Here is a 21,951-nt window from a genome sequence, read left to right on the forward strand (position 1 = left end):
TTTATATTAACCAATAATCCAGAAAAGAAAGTTGAATACTCATGTTTCTCATATGGATCCTGTTTTTTAATGTGTGTGTGTTTGTGTGTGTGTGTGTGTGTGTGTGTGTGTGTGTGTATGTGTGTGTGTGTGTGTAGATACAGGTCATAAACTAGATAAAAGACAATGGGGGGAGGAGGCATTTTAAAGGGCATGTGTGTAGGTAAGAAGAAAAGCAAAAAAAAAAGGTAATGGTATACACGTGACATAAAAGCAGAAGAGAAATCGTGGGAGGAGGAAGGGGACAAGCAGGTTGGGGAAGGGAGTAGAGGAAGCAAAGCAACAAAAATTCCCTCTGAAAAATCCCATAATGTGAGGTTGGGGAAATGACTCAGTTAAGTTTTTACTGCACAAGCATGTGAACCTGAGTCCAGCTCCCCAGTTTCCATGTTAAATTGGGGACTAAACAGAGCATGGTGCCTTTAATGTTCAGGTTCAGGGGGACACCCCATTCCAAAATACAAGGTAGAGCGCATCTGGCAATGAATGACCTCTTGCCTCTACACACATGTACAGAAGTGTATGGATACACACAAAACACATACATACAACACACCCACAAATTCCATAATGAAATCTTTTACTTTGCATGCTCATAAAAAATGCTAACCTTATATGAAAATTAATTAATGTAAATGTCAAAAATAGCATGTATGCCTCAATGGTGACTGATGGATCATGGGATAGTTATTTTTTTTTGAGACATGGCATCTCTATTTAATCCTTGCTGTCTCAGAACTTGCTATGTAGGCCAGACTGGACTAGGGTAGTTCTATTTTTAATGTTCTGAGGAAGCTATATATATATATACATATATATGTATATATATACGTGCATATATAAAAATTTTCACAATTGCCATACTAATTTGCATTCACATGCAATAGTGTGGAAGGTTTTACTTACTATACAACTTTCTCAACCCTTGTTATATTTTTGTTCTTTGGAAAAACCTCATTCTTGCATGATTAAAGATAGCATCTCACTGTGGTTTTAATTTAGACTTCCTCAATAATTCATTCTGATGGACTTTTTTCATAAGTCTAATGGCCTTTTGTAGATACTCATTTGAGTCATGTCTTAGGTATTTCAGTTCATTTTTAACTGAGTTAACTTGAATTTACATTTATTTGTATTTTTAGCTTTGTCAGCTTTAATTCTCACAATCAGCTTGGTGAAAAGACATGCATCTACCCTCCCCCGACACATATATCTCCAGTACTTACTTTTGTTTCATTTATGGATTTTAATTTTTGTCATTTTTTAAAATGTACTTATATTACTTGTCTTTTTATAAGTTTAATGTTTGAAATTTTATACTATTGTAGTGACTTTTTTGGTGTGTGGTTTCCTTTGAATTTTAACACATGCATTGCTTTCTGTAACTATTGCTATAATTAAAATAAAGAACCATTTCTCAATCTCTCAAGATACTCCTTTATAGGTATATGCTATGCCTACCCCTAATGCCTGGCAAACACTATCATCATCGCTGTAGTTTTGTTTTTTGATAAGTTCATGTAAATGGCTTCATATCACACGTAGTCTTTCAATGCTGGCTTCTTTCGGTGACTTGGATGTATTTGAGATCCACGTTGTTGTCTACACCAACACCTGCTCCCTCATATAGCTAAGTGGTGGTATATTATTATACAGGTACTTCATTTAACCACTGTACATTGGTAGGCAGTTTCATCATTTTCAAATCTGAGCCATTGTAATTATAAGTATTTAGAGCACTTATTTTCTGATTTTTGTATGAATACTAATTTTCATTTCTCAGGGGTGAATGCCAGGATTGGGTTTACTGCCTAACCCAGTGATTATATTTTTTATTTATACAGAATTTGGAGTGTTTCTGGATTGATTGTTCATGTTCTTGCTTAAAGGTTTCTGATATTCAGCCTTTCTCTTTAGCTCTTGGTATTGTCAGAAGTTTTGTGTCTGTTCTTTTTCAATGTTACTGCATATTTCAGCCAGTATTGCACACATGCTAGGCAAATGCTGAAGCCCTGAATTACTTCATAGCCCTATTGTCAGACTTTTAAATCAATCCAAAGTAGCTTTGTGTTTTGGTACCTTCTGGTCATTTTAATTTGAATTTATGTAATGATCAAAATTATGATACCAACACACATTTTGTCATCCTTTTATCCTCTTTAAGAGTTTGTTTAGTCATTTTCTCATATTTAATTTTGTTTTATTAGTATTATACCTTATGATTTTTATATATTTTATATGTGAAATTTTGCCACATACACAGTTTTCTATTATTTTCTTCCATGTTGTTGCTAAGGAATATTACTTTAACTAGTAAAGATGTGTCACATTTATTTCACCTTGCCTGCCTAAGGCACCTGATTGATTTAATAAAAAGATGAACAGCCAATAGCTAGGCAGTAAAGGGATAGGTGGGGCTGACCATCAGAGAGAACAAGTAGGAGGAGGAATTTAGGCTTAATAAGAAGAGAGAATGAGGGAAAAAAGGAAGACTCCAAGGGCCAGCCATCCAGCCAGCTGCTAATTAGCCATGCAGCTGCCAGGCAGCCAGACATGGAGAAAACAGAAAAGTAGGACATCCAGAATGAAAGAAAGGTTAAAAAAAAAGCCCCAAGGGAAAATGTAGAAGAAAAACAGGTTACAATAAGTTTTAAGATCTAGTGGGACAGCGTAAGATAAGGCTGAGCATTCAAAATCAATAATACCTCTCCATGTCATGATATGGGGGCTGGTGGTCCAAGAAAGCCTGCTATATGTTGTAATTCATCTTTTTATTCTCTTAGCATTATCCTTCATAAAGCAAAATTTCTTTTGAGACTATGCAGAATATGAGGGAAAGAAAAGACTACATGTTTTAAAAACAGAATCTCACATAGTCTGGGCTGGCAAAAACAAAAACACCCCCCCCAGAAACCCCAAAAGAAACCAAGGAAAACAAAACAAAACAAAACATAGTACTATGTAGCTGATGACCATGAACTTTTAATCATCTTGTCTACTGTACCTTCCAAATGTAGATTGTGACACTATGCCTGGCTCTATGTAGTCTTGTATTTCTTGAGGTTAGATCCAACTGTTAGTGTCATCAGTGTCTTCCAGGTCCAGATCCAAGTGTGGAAAGGTAATGTGCTTGAAAGCAACCTTGTAAAGACAATCTGTTGGTGAGGCATTTGTAAGACACTGGAGGCACATGAGTGGCCAGCTCCCTCCCCTGAGGATCTCCACCTGCCAGGTTCCACCCACAAGACACTCCAACTGACATAACAGCTGGACCCAGCCTCTCCAAATGGAAGCAGCCAAACTCAGGACTTGAAACCCCACCAATTCTCCACCCTAGAATGTAAAAAGAAGTTTCTTGTTCCAACCATCTGTTCCCAATTACCAGGTAGCCATTTCTCAAATTGCCACACAGAGGCTTATATTAATTACCAATGCTTGGCCCATAGCTCAGGCTTGTTATTAATATGCTCTTACATTTTAAGTTAATTCATATTTCTTATTTACACTCTGCCACATGTTGGTACCTTTATTAGCATGGCACGTTTATCTCCTGCTTCCTCTGCATCTGGCTGACAGCTCCTGACTCTACCTTTCTTCCCATCATCCTTAGCTTGGTCACTCCACTTATACTTCCTGCTTGACTACTGGCCAGTCAGTGTTTTAGTAAACCAATTTGAGTGACAAATCTTTACATTGTGCAAGAGGATTATTCCATAGCACTAGAAATCTCCACCCTGAAAAGCCTTGCCGCCAAAGAAATCCTTTATTAATCCTGCTTTCTTCTTGGTTCTCTGCTACTTCTTGTCTGAGCAGAGGCAGCCACCCTCCTGCATTTTTCCATCTTAATAAATCTCTCATGTGAGGTTTGTTGTGTGGTATGACTTTGTGGTTGATCTTGGCTCCCTACTGTTAGGATACCTTTCCCCTTAGAGCTGTAGCACAGCACTTTCTAGAGAATTCAGCACGTTTTGAAAATCTCAGGTTTAACAAATCAGCCAAAATCTCAGAGTTCCTGTGTAGGTTTAGAAATCACACCAATCAAGGCAACATACAGAAAATGAACAATTAACTATGTTTGCTGTTTATTACAAGTTACAAGTGGGGCCAAGTCTACTTGCTACTTTTGGTGAAGGCTTAGTGGCTTATGGGACAGCAAGTAAAGCTGAAGCAAATTGAGACCTGTCAAGATTCTTCTCTGGTGGTCTCAGGTTTGAAGTTTCTTTCGCTCATGTTTTGAGAACACTTCATTCTCCTTGCAAAGAGAGTACAGTCTCACTGTTCTTCTGTCCTTATGCGTTTATACCTAATATTGTTTTGATTTCAGTTGGAGGAAATCAGTATTAAATTCAGTAATAGAAGAGAAATATGGAGAACTGGAATTAGTCTCCCACTGGAAAAAGCTATCTATTGCTGAGAAATGTTGCTTTGGGTGGTGAAGGAGGAAGGTGCAAAGAGATGTAAATCCTATGTGATGTGCAATAAACTATTCTTCATTTTCTGCCCCAAAGACCTATGTACCTTCTAACACATTAAATGATATCTAGAAGCCCTCTCTCCCTTTCTTCATCCTCTTCCCTTTGTATTTTGTTGTTTTGAATTGAAGTGTATGTTTTCAAACAATATATGATTACAATTTTCCCTCCTGCAGATTCCTCCCATGTCATCTCCACACTCCCACTCACCCGAATCCACACCCTTTCTTGCTGTCTATTGTTAGGAAACAAACAGTTATCTAAAAAATAAAGTAACATAAAATATAATTAAATAAAAAGCAAACAAACCAGAATAAGATAAAAGAAATAAGCAAATGACAAGAAAGAGTCAAAGAAAAGGCACAAAACCCACTTATAGATGGAGGGACATGGTGATATTTTGTTTCTTATCTAACAAATAAAGCTTGCCTGAAGATCAGGGAAGCAAAACAGCCAATCACTAAAGAGGACTGAAAAGAGAGTAGGTTCCTGTGTCATCCAGCCTTATAGTCCTCTCCATTGGGATTAAAGGCATGTACCACCACCACCTGGCCTCTATGGCTAACTAGTGTGGCTGTTTTGTACCCTGATCTTCAGGCAAGCTTTATTCATTAAAACACAAATTTCACTATATTTCCCCTTTTTTGTTTAACATAAAAATAATGCGGGATGAGACAGGAACTCGTTCTCTTTTCATAGAGGTAAGAGCTCTCTAGTGGTTGGCTGCTTTGCTTCTCTGATCTTCAGACAACCTTTGTTTGTTAGATCATCAACAAAATATCACTATAGAGACATACACGTTCACACTCAAACTCTCATTAAAGATGTCAAACCAGACTCAATCACAAAAGAACTTAACTGATATTTTTGGAACTTTTTCTTTTTGCCTCTCTCATAATGCTTCCTCTGGGCTTTTTTTCCTTTTTCTTTCTTTTTGTTCCCCTAATCTTACAAGACTTTCTCTCTCTCTCTCTGTCTCTCTCTCTGTCTCTCTCTCTGTCTCTCTCTCTGTCTCTGTCTCTCTCTCTCTCTCTCTGACATTGTTTCCCTGTGTAGCTCAGTCTGGCCTGAACTAGTGATCCTTCTGCCTCAGCTTCTGAAGTTGGTATTACACACTTGTAGTCTCAGAAGCCTGCCTGTCTCTTTATTACTCCTTGCAGAATTTCAGCATTATGGAGTTTAGCCCCCGAGAAGACAGCTGATCTTGTCAACCAGTCCAGTCGTTGTGAGCACATCTCTTTCCTTTGTTCCATTGCAGACTGTTAATTCTTCTTGTTTTCTTTTCACAAAGGACTATGATGCCTTCTTTGAAGCCCGAGAAAATAACGCAGTGTATGCCTTTTTAGGCTTGACAGCACCACCTGGTTCAAAGGTATGATTCCTCTATTTACTTTGTTGTTGACTATCTTGTTGCTACTGAGTTGTTTAACCAGTTAAAGTTCTCCCAGTTAACTATTCATAATAAATCTAGAGCTGTGTTTGTTCTACGTACGTTTAATCCTCAGTAGGTTAGACTAATGTGCATAGAACACAAAGTGTGTATGCAGGAAGTAGAGTATTAAGTGGAACTTCTCTGTCAAACTGCCTGAGGCAGTAGACATAGAATTATTCATTCTCAAATAAGAGATTGTCAGCAGTAGGCCTCAATCATGCCAACTCTCATGCACAGTTCTACATGGACATCAAGCATCTTAGTTTATGATAATCTCCTTAATAGCATTTATTAGCTGTGTGAGAATAAATGATTAAATGATAGAGTCAGCTATTCAAGTATAATAGGAACATTTGAGTTACAAAACTGGTCACTAAATTGCCAGCTAAATTTGGTATTTTGTTCTTTGCCAAGATAAATTAATTTTTCAAGTGACAGTGTTCCCTGGAGAGCCCAAATAAAGCAGGAAAGCAAAAGCGAAATTGCCTGTCCAGTGAAATGCCCCAAAGCTATGGACTTTAAGTAGACCTTTTTCTTTTCCATTTGGGCTTTTCATACCAGCTCATTTAATAAAAATATGTTTCCCCCGTGGCACTAATCTGTGTTCCACTCTTAACAATAGATTTTATGTTGAGTAATTTATTTAAACTCTAGTTCCTTCTTCACTCTTGAGAACCTATAATGCCATCTACGTTTTCACCAAACAGGATTTATAAATACGTTTGTCTCACTATGACGTTTTATTTCCTTGCCAAACATTCCTTTCCCATGGATAAACGTTGTATTTTAGGCTTTTTAAAACCTGCGTCAAGTAAAAAGTAAAGTGGCCTTTTTTTGTTTAAATAATTGGTGAGATCAAGTTAAGCCATTAATGCAGATCAGAGGGAGGGCAGAAGAAAGGACAGACTATTTCCTGTGGCTGATGACTGTGCCCCTGCAATTAAAATTAGAATTCATTCGCTCACCAAATATTTATCAATTGTCAAGCACTGAAATTAATGGCAGAAAAACAAAGTATGACATAATCCTTACATTCTTTTTAAAACCTAATGAGTGTAGATGTGGAAAAGATTATATAATAAATGTATGTATTAAAGTAATTATAATTGAAGACATACTATGGTAAATTCTATGAAACTATAGTGTAATTATAAATAAAGTGCTATAGGGATTTAGGAAAATAATCATGATTTTTTATTGAGGATATTAGAGAAGTTTTTAACAGAAGGGTCTTATTTAAACTGCTGGAAATGTCAAACTATTGAGGTGACAGTCATTTTTTACAGGGCCAGCAATGAAAAGCATGGGCATATCGTTGCGCATGCTGAGTTTCCTTTGAGGGAAGAGAATGTAGTACAGTATGACTTCGGAATAGGGACTGTGAAACAGAGGACTGTGTTAGGAGTTTTAAGATCGGCTAGGTAGGTTAAGACCAAGTGATGATTGCTCTATCTGGTAGCTTCACCTTTACCCACTAGGCACCCAAAAGTTACTATGGAAAATCTGGGCAAGCAGTAGTGAGATTTTTGTTTCTTTGTTTGTCACTGTTTCACTTTGCCCCTAGCTGGTCTGGAACTCACTATGTAGATCAGGCTGGTCTCAAATTCACGTTGATCTTCCGTGCTCACCACACTCAGATACTTGTATGATTGTTTCAGTATTTTAAGACATGGTTTAGTTTAATTTAATCTTCATAATTTTTTATTCTTACTTTGAGACAGGATCTTATCCCATTCTGCCTTGATCCTAGCACCTGGCTTTCCCAATGATAGGATTACTTGTCCACTTTGGTACAAAAATTTGTCTTAAGAAAGTAAATTTAATAGGAGTGTGCTCTGCACAATGAACATTAGAGGGATGATACTTTCTAGCCAGATTTCTACTTCAGGATGTCTTAAGGGCCCACGAAAACAATTGAGAGGACCTCAAGGTGAAATAGCTTTAACAAAGAGAACAATTGATTTAGAAGGCAAATTAGCAGAAATACATTCTTTAAGCCTCTAATGTCTTTTTTCTGTCCTGATTTAAACCCGAAAGTAGAATACAGTAGCACTGGGTGTTATGAAGGGTTGGGCAAAAGGAATTAATATATTGGGTTAACAAAAAGTCATCTGGAGTGGATTAATTAAAGAAAGATTTTTGAATGTTGACACATCTTTGCCAAGACCAAAAGTGATCAGTTTGATGTCTGAAGAACATTTTTCTATTCTGGTCACTTTTATTTAGTGACAGTCACTATGGCATTAGACTTTGGCTGAACAGAAAGTCCACCAGATAAGAAATTCACACATAGTGGCTGGAGAGATGGCTGAACAGTTAAGAATACTGACTGCTCTTCCAGAGGACCTGAGTTTGGTTCCCAGCACACACTGTCAGGTGGCTCTCAAGCAGATGGTACTCTAGTACCACACCTTTGGCCTCTGAGAGCAGTGACACTCGTGTGCACATACATGCACACACACGCGCGCACGCACATACACACCCACACCCACACACACCCTAAACTTAGAATTAAAAGAAATAAAAATAAATCTTGCCAAAAAATAGATTGAAGTAGTTAATCCATATGGAAAAGTATACTGATAATAAATGAAATATGGTAAAATGAGATGCAGTTTTCATAAGTGAAATTAGTAAAAGTAAGACAAAATGCTAAGGCTCTGTGCTGGGAAAGTATTTTGAAACAGACAGAGCTTTAGGCAGAGGAAGCTGTTACTTTCCTTTGAAAATGAGAAGAGCAAATATTTGTTAAGAAACTCAAGAATATTACTCTACACCTTCACCCAGAAATTTCACACTGAGTATTACATAGCCTGATGAAGTAATCCTAGATATAGAAACATTATGGGTAAAAGCATAAATCCAAATATAACCCAAGATCTCAAACCTTTGGAGAAAAGTTAAATGTTTCAAAAGAGCGTTAACTAAATTAATTCATCAACAAACTTTCTGGATAAAGTATGAGAGTCACATATAATTTAAAGATTCATTTATGCATATGTCTGTTATCAATAATGTTGGAAAAAATGTCCAACAAAAGATCCAACAAAAGTATTAGTCCATTTAGTGAGCTCATGTTGACATTTAAAAAATTTCATCATGACTTCGTCTTTTACAGTTTCGCTTTCTATAGGTTTGTCCACTCTGGTCTGGAAATACTGATGGAAAATTCTAGAACAAACAGTGTATATGTATATGTTTTTGTCAATCTGAATAGTGTGATGAAATCCTTCACTTTCCTACTCTATTCCATACAGGATCTGAATTGCCCTTTTGCCAAGCTCATCCAGTCTCTATTTATCTCCTGCTCAATGGCAGTGGAGAAAGAAGCAAACACATTCACATAGCCTTTATTAGAGTTTATTGTTATAATGTATCATTATTAGATATTTTTAGTAGTTTCTAATTATGCTTATTTTTTATTTTTAAACTAATTTTTTATTATTTTTATATTTTATATTTTTATTTTTATTTTTTTATTTCTGAAAGATTTCTGTCTCTTCCCCTCCCCTAATTAAGTCCTCCTCCCTTGTCAGCCCAAAGAGCAATCAGGGTTCTCTGCCCTGTGGGAAGTCCAAAGACCACCCTCCTCCATCCAGGTCTAGTAAGGTGAGCATCCAAACTGCCTAGGCTCCCACAAAACCAATAGGTGCAGTAGGATCAAAAACCCATTGCCATTGTTCTTGAGGTCTCAGTAGTCCTCATTGTCCGCTATGTTCAGCGAGACCAGTTTTAACCCAGGCTTTTCAGACCCAGGCCAGCTAGCCTTGGTGAGTTCCCGATAGAACATCCTCATTGTCTCAGTATGTGTGTGCACCCCTTGCGGTCCTGAGTTCCTAGCTCGTGCTCTCTCTCCTTCTGCTCCTGATTTGGACCTTGAGATTTCAGTCCGGTGCTCCAGTGTGGGTCTCTGTCTCTGTCTCCTTTCATCGCCTGATGAAGGTTAATATTCAGGAGGATGCCTATATGTTTTTCTTTGGGTTCTCCTTCTTATTTAATTTCTCTAAGAACCCGAATTATAAGCTAGAAACCAAATATGAGTGAGTACATCCCATGTTCCTCTTTTTGGGTCTGGCTTATCTCACTCAGGATAGTGTTTTCTATTTCCATCCATTTGCCTGCAAACTTCAAGAAGTCCTTGTTTTTTACTGCTGAGTAGTACTCTAATATGTATATATTCCATACTTTCTTCATCCATTCTTCAATTGAAGGGCATCTAGGTTGTTTCCAGGTTCTGGCTATTACAAACAATGCTGCTATGAACATAATAGAGCATATACTTTTGTTGTATGATAAGGCCTCTCTTGGGTATATTCCTAAGAGTGGTATTGCTGGGTCCATGGGTAGGTTGATGTTGTAATTAAAGAGCGGCGGGGCTGAAATAACAACACACAAACTGTATTCATTTAAAGACTGCTTGGACCATTTCTATCTAGCCTCTTCTAGGCTAATTCTCGCACCTGGATTAGCCCATTTCTAATAATGCGTGTAAGCACCCCAAGGTGCGCTTACCGGGAAGATTCTAACCTATGTCCACCTTGGGTCAGAGCTTTATCGTGTGTGCCTCAGAGAACAGAGCTATCGGGAGAGCGGAGTATGGCGTCTCTGCTCCAGAGCAGAGTTGTCAAGTCTGAGCTCACTTCCTCTTCCTCCCAGCATCCTATGCTGTTTACTCCTCCCACCTATGTTTTAACCTATCAGGGCCAAGCAGTTTCTTTATTGCTTAACCAATGAAATCAACAGATTGATATATGACACTCCCACATCATTTCCCCTTTTTCTGCTTAAACAAAAAAAGAAGGCTTTAACTTTAGCGGAGCAAAATTATATATAACAAAACAGTTATCAAGTAAAAATTACAATAATCTATATCATAACTAAGGAAAACTATAACTATAACTAACTATTCTTAACTCCATCAAAGACTCCAGAAAGATTACCTAAGCAAACAAGAAAAAAGCAACTTTCAAACTCTAGAAATGACAGAGACATCCCGCTGCCTGGACGGTCACCCAAGGTTCCTCTGTACCTTTGGGGCATCCATCTTCGGCCTACAGGCCCGTAGTTTCCAGCAGACATTTTCACAAAGCAGGAAATTTCAAAGGCAGTCACTATCTGCTTGTCCTGAAGAATGTCTTGCAGACTCATGAATCAGGAACCCCGAAAGATCATCTCATCTTTAGGCAAGTTCAGTAGTCCTCTCTCTGCAGGTTCTCTGTGTCCAGTTTATGCAATAGTCCAGGCAGGAACAGTTTCTTGCCCAAATGGCTCTCAAACTCCATAAGGATCCTCTTCGATGCCCATCTTCCTCTTGAAGTAGACTGGTGCTGCCAGGAGCAGAGTGTCTCATTGTCATGAAAAGTCCTAAGTTATTAAAACATTAAATAGCTATTCCATAGTCTTTGAAAGATATGAAGAATGCCGATCTAACTGAAATATATATCTATATATCTAGAAAATCTAACTAACATGACTACAAACTTGACTATTATTAATGATTATCCATTAACAACCTATATGCATTACATTTTTAAAGGAACTACACAATCACAATACCTCAATCAAGATCAGAAACACATATACATATAACAAAATTGACCTTAAATTTAAATCACTAAAGCAAAATCCATATCAATGCAAATTATTCATATCTCTATCGTATCCCACTTTAAATGTAAAAGAACATTTATAAACAATATTTGGGAATATGGGCGCAGTTATTTCTCTCCAGACTGCTTCCTGCTGAATGGGGGCGTTGTTAATTAGGTCTTTCATGGTATAACCTGTGTGCTAGTTTCATCTCAGTTGGCAGTTGAGCGAAGCAGTTTTCTGAAGGTATTCACAGCAACCGTTCAGGAGGGCGTGGTCCATCATACCATATCGGAATAGAAGAAATGAACAGGGTCTCATCTTCTGTGAAAACAAAACAAGAAACTCCTTTTCAAAGCATCATGTCCTTAGATCCAAATTTCAAAGCATTTTCAAAATATCTATGTTGGATTAGTTCAGCATCCTTTATAAGCAAATATTTTTTAGCAGCTGTTGCTCCTTCCTCAGAATTCAAACAATTCAAAGAGAGCATAATAGCATGCAGTATCAAAATTCTCTGTGTATTTTCCATCTTTGTATGCTTTATTTTAACCTCTATTTTGTTTATTTTTACTTTTGTTTTATATTCTCTGTATCTCTTTGATCTGGAATAACTCTGTAGACCAGGCTCTCCTTGAACTCTCAGAGATCCGCCTATCTCTGCCTCCCAGGCATTGGGATTAACGGTGTAAGCTACTATACCTTGAACTCACAGAGATCTGTTTGTCTCTGCCTTCTAGGCACTGGGATTAAAGGCATGTGCTACCACACCTTGAAGTCACAGAGGTCAATCTCCCTCTGCCTCCCAAGTGTTGGGATTAAAGGTGTGTACTACCACACCCAACTACTCTCTTTGTTCCTTTTTTTCACTTTTAAGAACTTTTAACTTTTAGCTTGCATATATTTTTAACACACTGTAAATCATTTAAACATTTTCTTTATCTTTGCATCTCTCTTTACTGTATATCTCTCTTTTTATGACCACATGAGTCTTTAATTTACTGAGCAATATGGGTAGGATTAAAGCCCTGGCCTTGCCAGCTAGATCCAGTCCATTCCTAAGCTTTCCAGCCTCATGGTTGAAGTACTGGCTGTAGCCATGTTTACTGCCACAACTCTATGGCATTTCAAGGTCCCTGCTAGCCAGCAAGCTACAACAGACAACACTCAAGTCCTCTCTCTGTAGTCGGCCCTCCTGCCTCAGTCAGAGTTTGCCCTGGCATGACGGCCCAGATAGCCAGCATTTTTAAATGGCACAGCTTTTTTCCTGCTACGGCTGAAAACCGAAAAGCATGCGTTCAGCTTTTTGTGAACACCGTTTAAGTGTTTCGTGGCAGTACCTCTTAATGAGCTGCAGGGTTTTGCAGCTAAAGCTGAGTCAGGAAGCCTCTCTTAGATGAGAGCGCTTGCTTACCTCTAGCAAGCAGAGTAGACTGAAAAATTGTTGCTACCAAGAAAACATGCATGCTTTACTCTTTCCCAAGCTTTCTCAGGCTTTCAGTGGATTCAGTTGTCCACACATCTGGGCACCATCTGTTGAAATAATAGGAGCAGCGGGGCTGCGTCCCCAGCACCCCGGCCGCCTGCTAGCTCATGCCTGAAATAACAACACACAAATTGTATTCTTTTAAACACTGCTTGCCCATTATATCTAGCCTCTTCTCGGCTAACTCTCGCACCTGGACTAGCCCATTTCTAATAATGTGTGTAAGCACCCCACGGTGCGCTTACTGGGAAGATTCTAGCCTACGTCCATCCTGAGTTGGAACTTCATCGTGTGTGTCTCTGAGAGCAGAGCTGTCTCGTGTCTGTCTGAGGATTCTTACCTCACTTCCTCTTCCTCCTGTTTAGTGTCATATATCAGGTTGATCCCGAATTTTCTGAGAAACCTCCACACTGTGTTCCAAAGTGGTTGCACAAGTTTGCATTCCCACCAGCAATGGATGAGTGTACCCCTTTCTCCACAACCTCTCCAGCAAAGGCTATCATTGGTTCTAACTATGCTTATTTTATGAGCTAAACTTTTTTATAAGAAAAAAATCCGCATCTACTAGGATGTCTATGGTTTCAGGTGTCCACTGGAAGTTGGAATATCTCCTGTATTGAAAAAAGGGAACTATTGTAGCTTGTGGCAAAAATATATGAAACTGTGTTATAGATTTTTTTTTACTGGATAATTATCTAATTCTTTTCAGAATAGGATAAAAAGAGCCTAGAAGGAATACTAGCCAATAGCAACGACTTTCTCTCATTTCTTATTTTCCAAATAACTAATAGTTCATACCCTTTAAAATTAAAAAACTACCCAAGTAGTGGTGGCACACACTTTTTTTTTAATTTAATTAATTTATTTATTTATTAAAGATTTCTGTCTCTTCCCCACCGCCGCCTCCCCTTTCCCTCTCCCTCCCCCAATCAAGTCCCCCTCCCTCGTCAGCCCAAAGAGCAGTCAGGGTTCCCTGCCCTGTGGGAAGTCCAAGGACCACCCACCTCTATCCAGGTCTAGTAAGGTGAGCATCCACGAAACTGCCTAGGCTCCCACGAAACCAATAGGTACAGTAGGATCAAAAACCCATTGCCATTGTTCTTGAGGTCTCAGTAGTCCTCATTGTCCACTATGTTCAGCGAGACCGGTTTCAGGAAACAGAGGTAGGCAGATTTCTGTGAGTTTGTGTCTACAAGAGCTAGTTCCATGACAACTAGGTGTGTCAAAGAGAAACCCTGTCTCAAAAACAAACAAACAAACAAACAAAAATTATTGAAAACTAATTAAATAGAGAGCTTGCTACCTAAAAGAACTGTACTGAAAATTGTTGTAGGAAGGCTGCTTGGTTGTTTCGGCCACCGGGCAGCTCAGACACAAAACAACCACACAGAAACTGTATTAATTAAGTAACTGCTTCGCCCATTAGCTCTAGATTCTTACTGGCTAACTCTTACATCTTAATTTAACCCATTTCCATTAATCTGTGTATCGCCATGTAGTTGTGCGTTACTGGCAAATTTTGGCATCTGTCTCTGGCGGCCGCTCTATGGCTTCTCCTAAACTCTACCTTCCTTCTCCCAGCATTCAGTTTTGTTTTTCCCACCTACGTTATAGCTTGCTATAGACCAAGCCAGTTTCTTTATTCATTAACCAATAAAAGAAACATGTAGACAGAAGGACCTCTCACACCAGAAAATGTTTCCATTAAGCATGTTCTTGTAGAAGCAATTCTGCATACCTGGTGGACTTAAGAAGGAAAGAATATTGCTAGTTTCTTTTTTTAATCAATTCAGAAGTAGTTCTTAGCACAGGCAGTTCTTACTTTGTAGTGAAAGTGATGATTTTAAGATAGGAAATAATAAACTAATTTGTACTTTGATGGAAAAATAAATCCAGTGATGCTTATCTTTAAGGAGAAAATGGTTTGCCTAGAAAAGGCCCGTGCAGTAGCCTTTTAACATAGTTGAGAGTTATGGTTAGAGAAACATTTCCATTAATTTTGTGTGAATCATTATGTGGTGGAAAGTGGCCATGGAATCTGCCTAAGCTGTGGTATGTGAAACAATCCTATTTTCATAGAAAATAGTCTACCCAAGAGATTACTAACCAAGATTAATAACATCTAACTGTGTACTTGGTTCTAGTCAAAAAAGAGGAGAGGAGGAAAAGAAAGAATTGGTGCCCATAATGGATCATGCACCGAGCCACACACTTTGTATATATCTTTATATCATCTTTATGTGTTAAGTATCTGTAAATAATTTTACAGAAGAAACTAATACTTAAATAACTTTGTTCAAGAATGCATAATTGAGTGCAACAGATGGAATTTGAATCCTGTATTAAGTCAAAACCTGTGCAGGTACAGGGTGAAGTTCATATTTTATCCTTCTTAAAATTAAAATTTTTTATTGTCTGTGTGTGCACGGGCACCCATGTGTTATGGAGACCAGAGGACAACTATTGCTACACAAATAAATATATTTTATGGATCTTGTTTTCTTTCTTTCACTTTTCAGTGTGTGTGCAAAGGGTGTGTGTGTGTGGGGGGGGAACACTAGTGCCACAGTGCATATGTGTAGGGAAGAGGAGTGAGTTCCAGGATTTGAACTCAGATCATCAGGCCTGCTGAGCTTTCTCACTGTCCTACATTATATTTTATTACTAAAATTAAATACAAACTTCTCTAGAGACCAGGCTGGCCTTGAACTCAGAGAGCTCTGCCTTCCTCTGCCTCTCCCGCGTGCTAGGATTGAGGGCACGTGCTATCAAGCCTGGTAATATGACACATTCTAATGGACAGTGACCTAGAATGTAGAATACCCTTTTGGCTTACATGCCCATCTCAGTGATTTCTTTAATTATGAAAGCCAGAGTGTGACTAAGGGAAGCTAGGCTCTTTCCCAATACTGCTCACTTGCAAGTGATGTGCAGTTCTGTGAAGAAACACATGACCAGGATATACACATTACTACATAACTGCTTCCCCAACTGCATCTGCTAGTTGCTATTCACAGTTTTGTTTATTTTTAAGTATTTTGGTAACTTCATACGTGTATATAATGTATTTTGATCATATTTAGCCTATACCTTGTCTCCTTCTCCCTGAACTGCTTCTTTCCATACAGTTCCACTATTCTGTGCCTTTGTGCATGACCCATTGAATTTCAAAAGGGCCTGCCGGTGCGAGCATAGATGGGGAGGCTCTTACCAGAGCATATGCACCATTTAAGGAAATTTACCTGCCCCCACCCCCAGCAACTGTTAAGTGCCACCTTTAATAGCCAATATCTTCTCAAGGATGAGTGGGGCCTGACAAGTCTCTCCCTAAATTCCATGAGGGAATGTTGTCAGGGTCCCGTCTCCACTAGGTAACCACCCTGTGAGTTCATGAGCTGAGTGCAAAGGTCATGTTGTACCTACCAGACGTACTATAACATTCCCGTCCTCTTGCCCCCTTTTTTTCCACTCTCTTTTCCAAATTGTCCTTTCATTCTTGGAGAGGGTGGTACAGATGTCTCCTTTATGACTGAACATTCAACAGTCACTTTCCCTAGTACATTTGCCAGTTATTGCTTTCTGCTCACTGCTAAAAGAAACTCTCTGACCAAGTTTGCAAAGACTCTAACCTTTGCTCATAAACACAAACATTTAAAAGGCAGTTTGATGAGCACAATATAACCATTAAACAGAACAATAGAAAGCTCCTCTCTTCTAATACCTGTGTCCTCCCAGCCCATGGGCTTTTTACCAGGATCACAGAACCAGACGTAAATTTTCTCTTGGGGAGCAGGCTTCAAATCTAAGCCCCGTAAAAGTCCTACCATCATTTTACCAACATCTTGCCTCATGTTCGGCTGTGTGGTATGCAGAATGCACATCTGAGTAAGAAGAAGTTGATACCTACTCTCTGCCAGCAGCCTGCACAGCACTTTCTGGCACAATGGAAGCTTCTGCTAATTATTTTAAAGCCTTTTTTTCCCTCTGGAAATAATTACTGTTCTATCGAATAATCTTAGGAATTTGAGCTAACTTATTTTAACAAAGATGCATAGACGTATCTGTCTTGTGATATTTAAACGTATGTTTTGTTTGTTTTTGATTCCAGGAAGCAGAAGCCCAGGCAAAGCAGCAAGCTTGAATATTACGCGTTCTTCCTTCAACATCTTGGAAAATAATGAATCTCCATTGCTTTTATAAAAATCTTCGCTTCAAAGAAATAGGCTTAAATGTTGCAATAATAGATTAGTTGATGTTCTCGCATGCAAACAAGCATAATTAAAATGTGAACATGACGGTGAGAAAAATGAGAGACGAAGTTAAATCTTTAAGTAGATATCGTAGAATAGTATTCTTATCTGCCAAGATACTTTATGTTCTGTAAGGATTTTACAAAAAAAATATGCTTCTTTTTTGATATTACTGTTGCTTAAGGATATCTTCATTTCAACTTCAAGGAATTAAAAGAGGAGCAAGAGAGAGAGACAGAGCAAAACTCTTATTCCAAAATTGCCTCATTAACTTTAGTGAACATGAATATTTTGGTGAGATGTTACTGTTGCTGAAATGTATTTGCAGGTTATGTTTACGATGTGATGGTTATTGTGACATTCTCATTCTCCCATAGGAGCAACTTGTGTGCCCTGAACCTCAAGTTTTCCCAGATTCTCGATGTAATATTTCATTGGACATTCAGTGATCAAGATAGTTGACTTCCCACAAGAAAAGTATCAAATGCATTCCACTGTTCCTTGTTTACGTATATAGTTACAATGTAATCGTGCTTCTAAGTGGCTTGCCTCAGTAAAAAATATGGATGTGTAAGTCACAGAATGATGATGGCAATTAATTTTAATTTGGCCCTTCTTACAAAGAGCTCAGGCTTTTAATTAACCATTACACAATATCTTGCCCCTAATTGTTAAATATTATTTTTCTTTGGTGTTTGATAAAAGAAATCTTAGTGGCTCCCTTCTCCTGCTTTAATATAGCTGGTGATCATGAATGCCACTGTGTCTTGATAGCTGAACCCTTTGCTTCAGTTTGGGCAGATTGTGTCAACACATCTGTCCAAGTAGAAAGAATCACAGAGCTTTGATTTTGTCAGAAAGCACAAGTATCAAAGAAAAGGAACAACTTTTGAAATATTTTGAAGATAAGCATGACCCACATTACTCAACCAGAAGGTACTGATTTTGTACCTTTGTCTTTTATTACTTTATTTTTTAAAACAATCACCTTTTACTTCAAATTGCTGTATCATATCTTCTGTTTGCAAGACTGTACTCTCCAAAACTCCAACATATAATGAAGCCATAGCTTTGTTTACTGAAATTCAAACTTGATTTGATGCTTTAAAATAAGTGGTTTTAGACATTGTTACTGGATTCTAAATAATATACAGTAATTTTGATGAGTAATTGTCTTTTATAGTTGGTTAGAAAGGAGAAAAACAAACAAAACATCAGACAAACAAAAAACAACTTGAAGGCAGTTTCTCAGTTTTTTTTAGTGACCTAAATTTTGGATTATGTATTGGAGTCAAAAGTATTCCATTTTTATTTATTTATGTTTCTTCATTTTGCAAAAAAAAATATTTCTCAGAGAACTCTGGGAAACAGAGTGCTTTTTAATGGATTCTGGAGTGAGCAAAATAATTTTAGTTATTATTTTTTCCTTAACATTGCTAAATGCAGCAGGTAATACTTGGCAATATTCTAGGTGGACAATTTAACTTTTGTATTAAATAATACTGTTTTGTCCAGGCATTAAAGAAACAGATGCATTGGGTGGTATTTATATCCGCGGTTAGTACCCTGAAATCAACTTAAATCTGTAGATTTAATGGAAAACTTTAAATTGAGTTTTCTCCAATTGAAGCATTTTATTTCTGTTAACTGAGAAACTTGCCAGATAGATGAGAGATGAAAGAAAAGCAAATGAAATTCTGAGGATTAAGATGAGTTTTGAATGAAACTCCACAATATGTGCCTGGGAAATAACATCCTTGATGCTTTTTACATTATGTTTGGAATATTTGCATTTATAAATCAGACCATGTAATTTGGTAATTTCATATTTTGGAGCTCATTTGCCTTTTAGAATTTTTGATCCTCAGAAATTCCATTTTCACAAAACACTATAAATTGTTAATTGTATTGTTAAATGTAAACATCTCTTTGGGAATTCGAGCCTAGGTGAATAGAGAATTTTGAAGCAAAGATTGCTTTGATTGGGAAAGACTAAGTAAATGCAGGGAGTTTGAGTGAAATCAGATCTCATTCATTATGTAAAAAGGTAGAATTCAAATGTATTTTGTTAACCACTTATTGCTGTTTAAAATATACAAAGTTCGTCATTAATTCTTTTCTATGTAACACAGACACGTCTTTTCTTCTGATAATTCCAATAAAATCAATTAAGTGATTTATGTTTGATTCATTTGAATCGTCTGGTCTTCTGCTTCCTTCCACAATTCCTGTTTCTGAATACTACTAGTCAATCCCATTGTAAATGAGTTTTGAATTTCTACATAAAAAGTAATCATTCTTGGGATTCGGGAGGTGACTTAGTGTTTTAGAGCACTTAGGGCTCTCCCAGAGTAATCATGTTCTGTTTCCAACACACACGGCAGCTCATAACTGTCAGTAACTACAGTTCCAGGGGATCTGATGAACTCTCTTGGTCTCTGCTGGTACCAGACATGCACATAGTATACCAACAAACATTTATACACATAAAAATAAGGCTATTTTTGAAAGAGTAACCTTCCTCTTAATGTAGTTATTATTTTGCTATGTTTTTTTTTTTAACAGATTCATTGAGGTATTTTATACACCTTAAAATTTATCCATTTAAACATGTGAAATTCCATGGGATTTGCACAGTCATCAACACTTCAGGATCTAACATTAACATTCTTACCTATTGGTTCTTATTCCCTCAGTTATATCCGACCAGTGATTTAATTTTGACCTTTACGAACTTAACAGTTCTGCACGTGTCACATGAATAGAATTATAAAGCATTTTACTCTTGGTTACCATGCTTTTGAATTTCATCTGTGCCACATCTTGTAGTAGGTAGCTGGTGAATACAGCATCCATTTTCATATTGTCAAATAATATTAATTGTATATATAGAATACCATTTTTGCTTCATTAGTCATTTGGTGTAAATTTTACATGTATGTACCTTTGTTTATCCTGCATAGTGCTACTATGAATGCCAATGTACTGTTTTGTTTGAATATCTGTTTTCAATTCTCTTGCATATATGTGCAGATGTGGTTCATTGGTACTTTTGTTTAACAATTCGAGTAACTACCAAATATTTTAAAATTGTCTTCACTATTTTACTTCCCCACTACCAGGATATGCATTTTGTAAATTCTCTAATGCTGGGGAAATTTTGTTATTTTTATCTTTTTTTAAAATTTATAAGTATTGTAGGTGCTATTATATGGCACCTCATTAGAGCTGTGGCTCACATTTCTTTGCTGTCTAAATATGTGGAGCATATTTTTATGCTGTTATGACCATTTGTGAATCTATTTTTGGAAAAAACTCTTTTCCAGTTCTCTGTTTAGTTTTGTTGTCTTTGTTTTTGGATTATAATAATTCCTTTTATAATAGGATTACTTGTCTATTATTGTAGACATGATCTAAAATGTTATTTTCCATTCCACGAGTTTTTAATTTTTGTTTTCTAGAAGGTGGGTATTTGAAGTTCAAGGTTTTCATTTTGACAAAGTCAGCTTACACATGTTGATCTGTTATTTCTTTTACTTTTGCTATCATAACTAAAGGGGGAGGCAATCTTAAACCAAAGTTATGTTGATATTACTCCTATTCTTTAATTGAATAATTTCATGTTGTGCTTTGTACGCGTATGTGTGATATGCTTTGAATTACTTTTTGTGTATTATATAGGGTAAGGATTCAATGTCATTTAATTTTGCGTGTGGACTTTCAGTTTGTCCAAGTACCATTTGCTAAAAGAACCACAAACGTTTTATTCCTATAGAATTTTCCTGACTTTTGTTAAAGCTGAGATAAAGTAAGTGTATATTTTTAAAAGTTATTTCCACAAACTATACAATTATGTAGCAATGTGTTTTATTATGGTGCTCAGGAAATAGAACGCTTTATAATGTGGAATGATTAGGCTAATTAATATAACTATTCCCTTAAATATTCTTTCTTCTGGCATAAATGTAACTCTACTCTTTTCTAGTATCTTTCTTCCCATGCCCTCCAGCACCACCTCTTAGTCTCTGGTAATAGCCATTCTCCCGCATGTCTATGCATTTGATTGTTTTAGATCACACACATAATAGAAAACATGTCATACCTATTTCCCTTAGTTCATCCGTGCTAATGAAAATGACAGAATTTCCTCCTATTTAGAGACTGAGTAGTATTTCATTGTGTGTACACAACACATTTTCTTAATCTGTTTATTCTCGGATGGATGCATAGATCAGTCGCATTACTTGGCTACTGTGAGTAATGCTACATGTTATAGTGTGTTTCTGAACAATTAATCTTACTTCACTGTCTGTGTACTGCTTGTGTACATATAATACTTCCACACTGTTTTGATTTTTGGTGTTTCTTACTCAGTTTAACTTTTTCAGGTATTTTTTAAAAAGATTTTTTTGTGAAGTAATTGGAAAAATATTACAAATTGCAACCTGGTTTTTATTTTATTATTAATTACATTTTTAATTTAATATCGCAACCACAATTTTCCCTTCCTCCTTTCCTTTCAATCCCTCCCCCACCTCCCCTCTGCCTCCTTCCTCTACATACACTCCTCCTCCATTTCTGTTCAGAAAGGGACAGGCCTCCCATGGATATCAAAACATGGCGTATCAAGTTGAGGTAGGACTATGTACCTCCCTTTGTTTTAAGGCTGAGCAAGGCAACCCA

General features: G+C 37.2%; 1 protein-coding gene across 2 annotated transcripts in view; it reads left to right on the forward strand.

Annotated features, from left to right (window-relative positions):
- The window catches only part of Sh3bgrl (SH3 domain binding glutamate rich protein like), an 87,734-nt gene extending 68,290 nt beyond the window's left edge, over nt 1-19,444 (forward strand). The window contains exons 3-4 of one of the 2 annotated variants that reach the window (XM_050127570.1): nt 5,803-5,883; nt 12,273-12,323. In XM_050127570.1, the coding sequence (XP_049983527.1) occupies nt 5,803-5,883; nt 12,273-12,308 (117 nt within the window). In that variant the 3' untranslated portion in view covers nt 12,309-12,323. Of the gene's footprint in view, nt 1-5,802; nt 5,884-12,272; nt 12,324-17,126 lie in introns of those variants that run through there. The other variant, XM_050127571.1, reaches the window with a different exon arrangement.
- The last annotated feature ends 2,507 nt before the right edge of the window (nt 19,445-21,951 follow it).

This window comes from Alexandromys fortis, unplaced genomic scaffold (genome assembly GCF_014885135.2).
Source record: "Alexandromys fortis isolate MF-2015 unplaced genomic scaffold, M_Fortis_MF-2015_v1.1 scaffold_188, whole genome shotgun sequence".
In the NCBI taxonomy this organism is placed as follows: domain Eukaryota; kingdom Metazoa; phylum Chordata; class Mammalia; order Rodentia; family Cricetidae; genus Alexandromys; species Alexandromys fortis.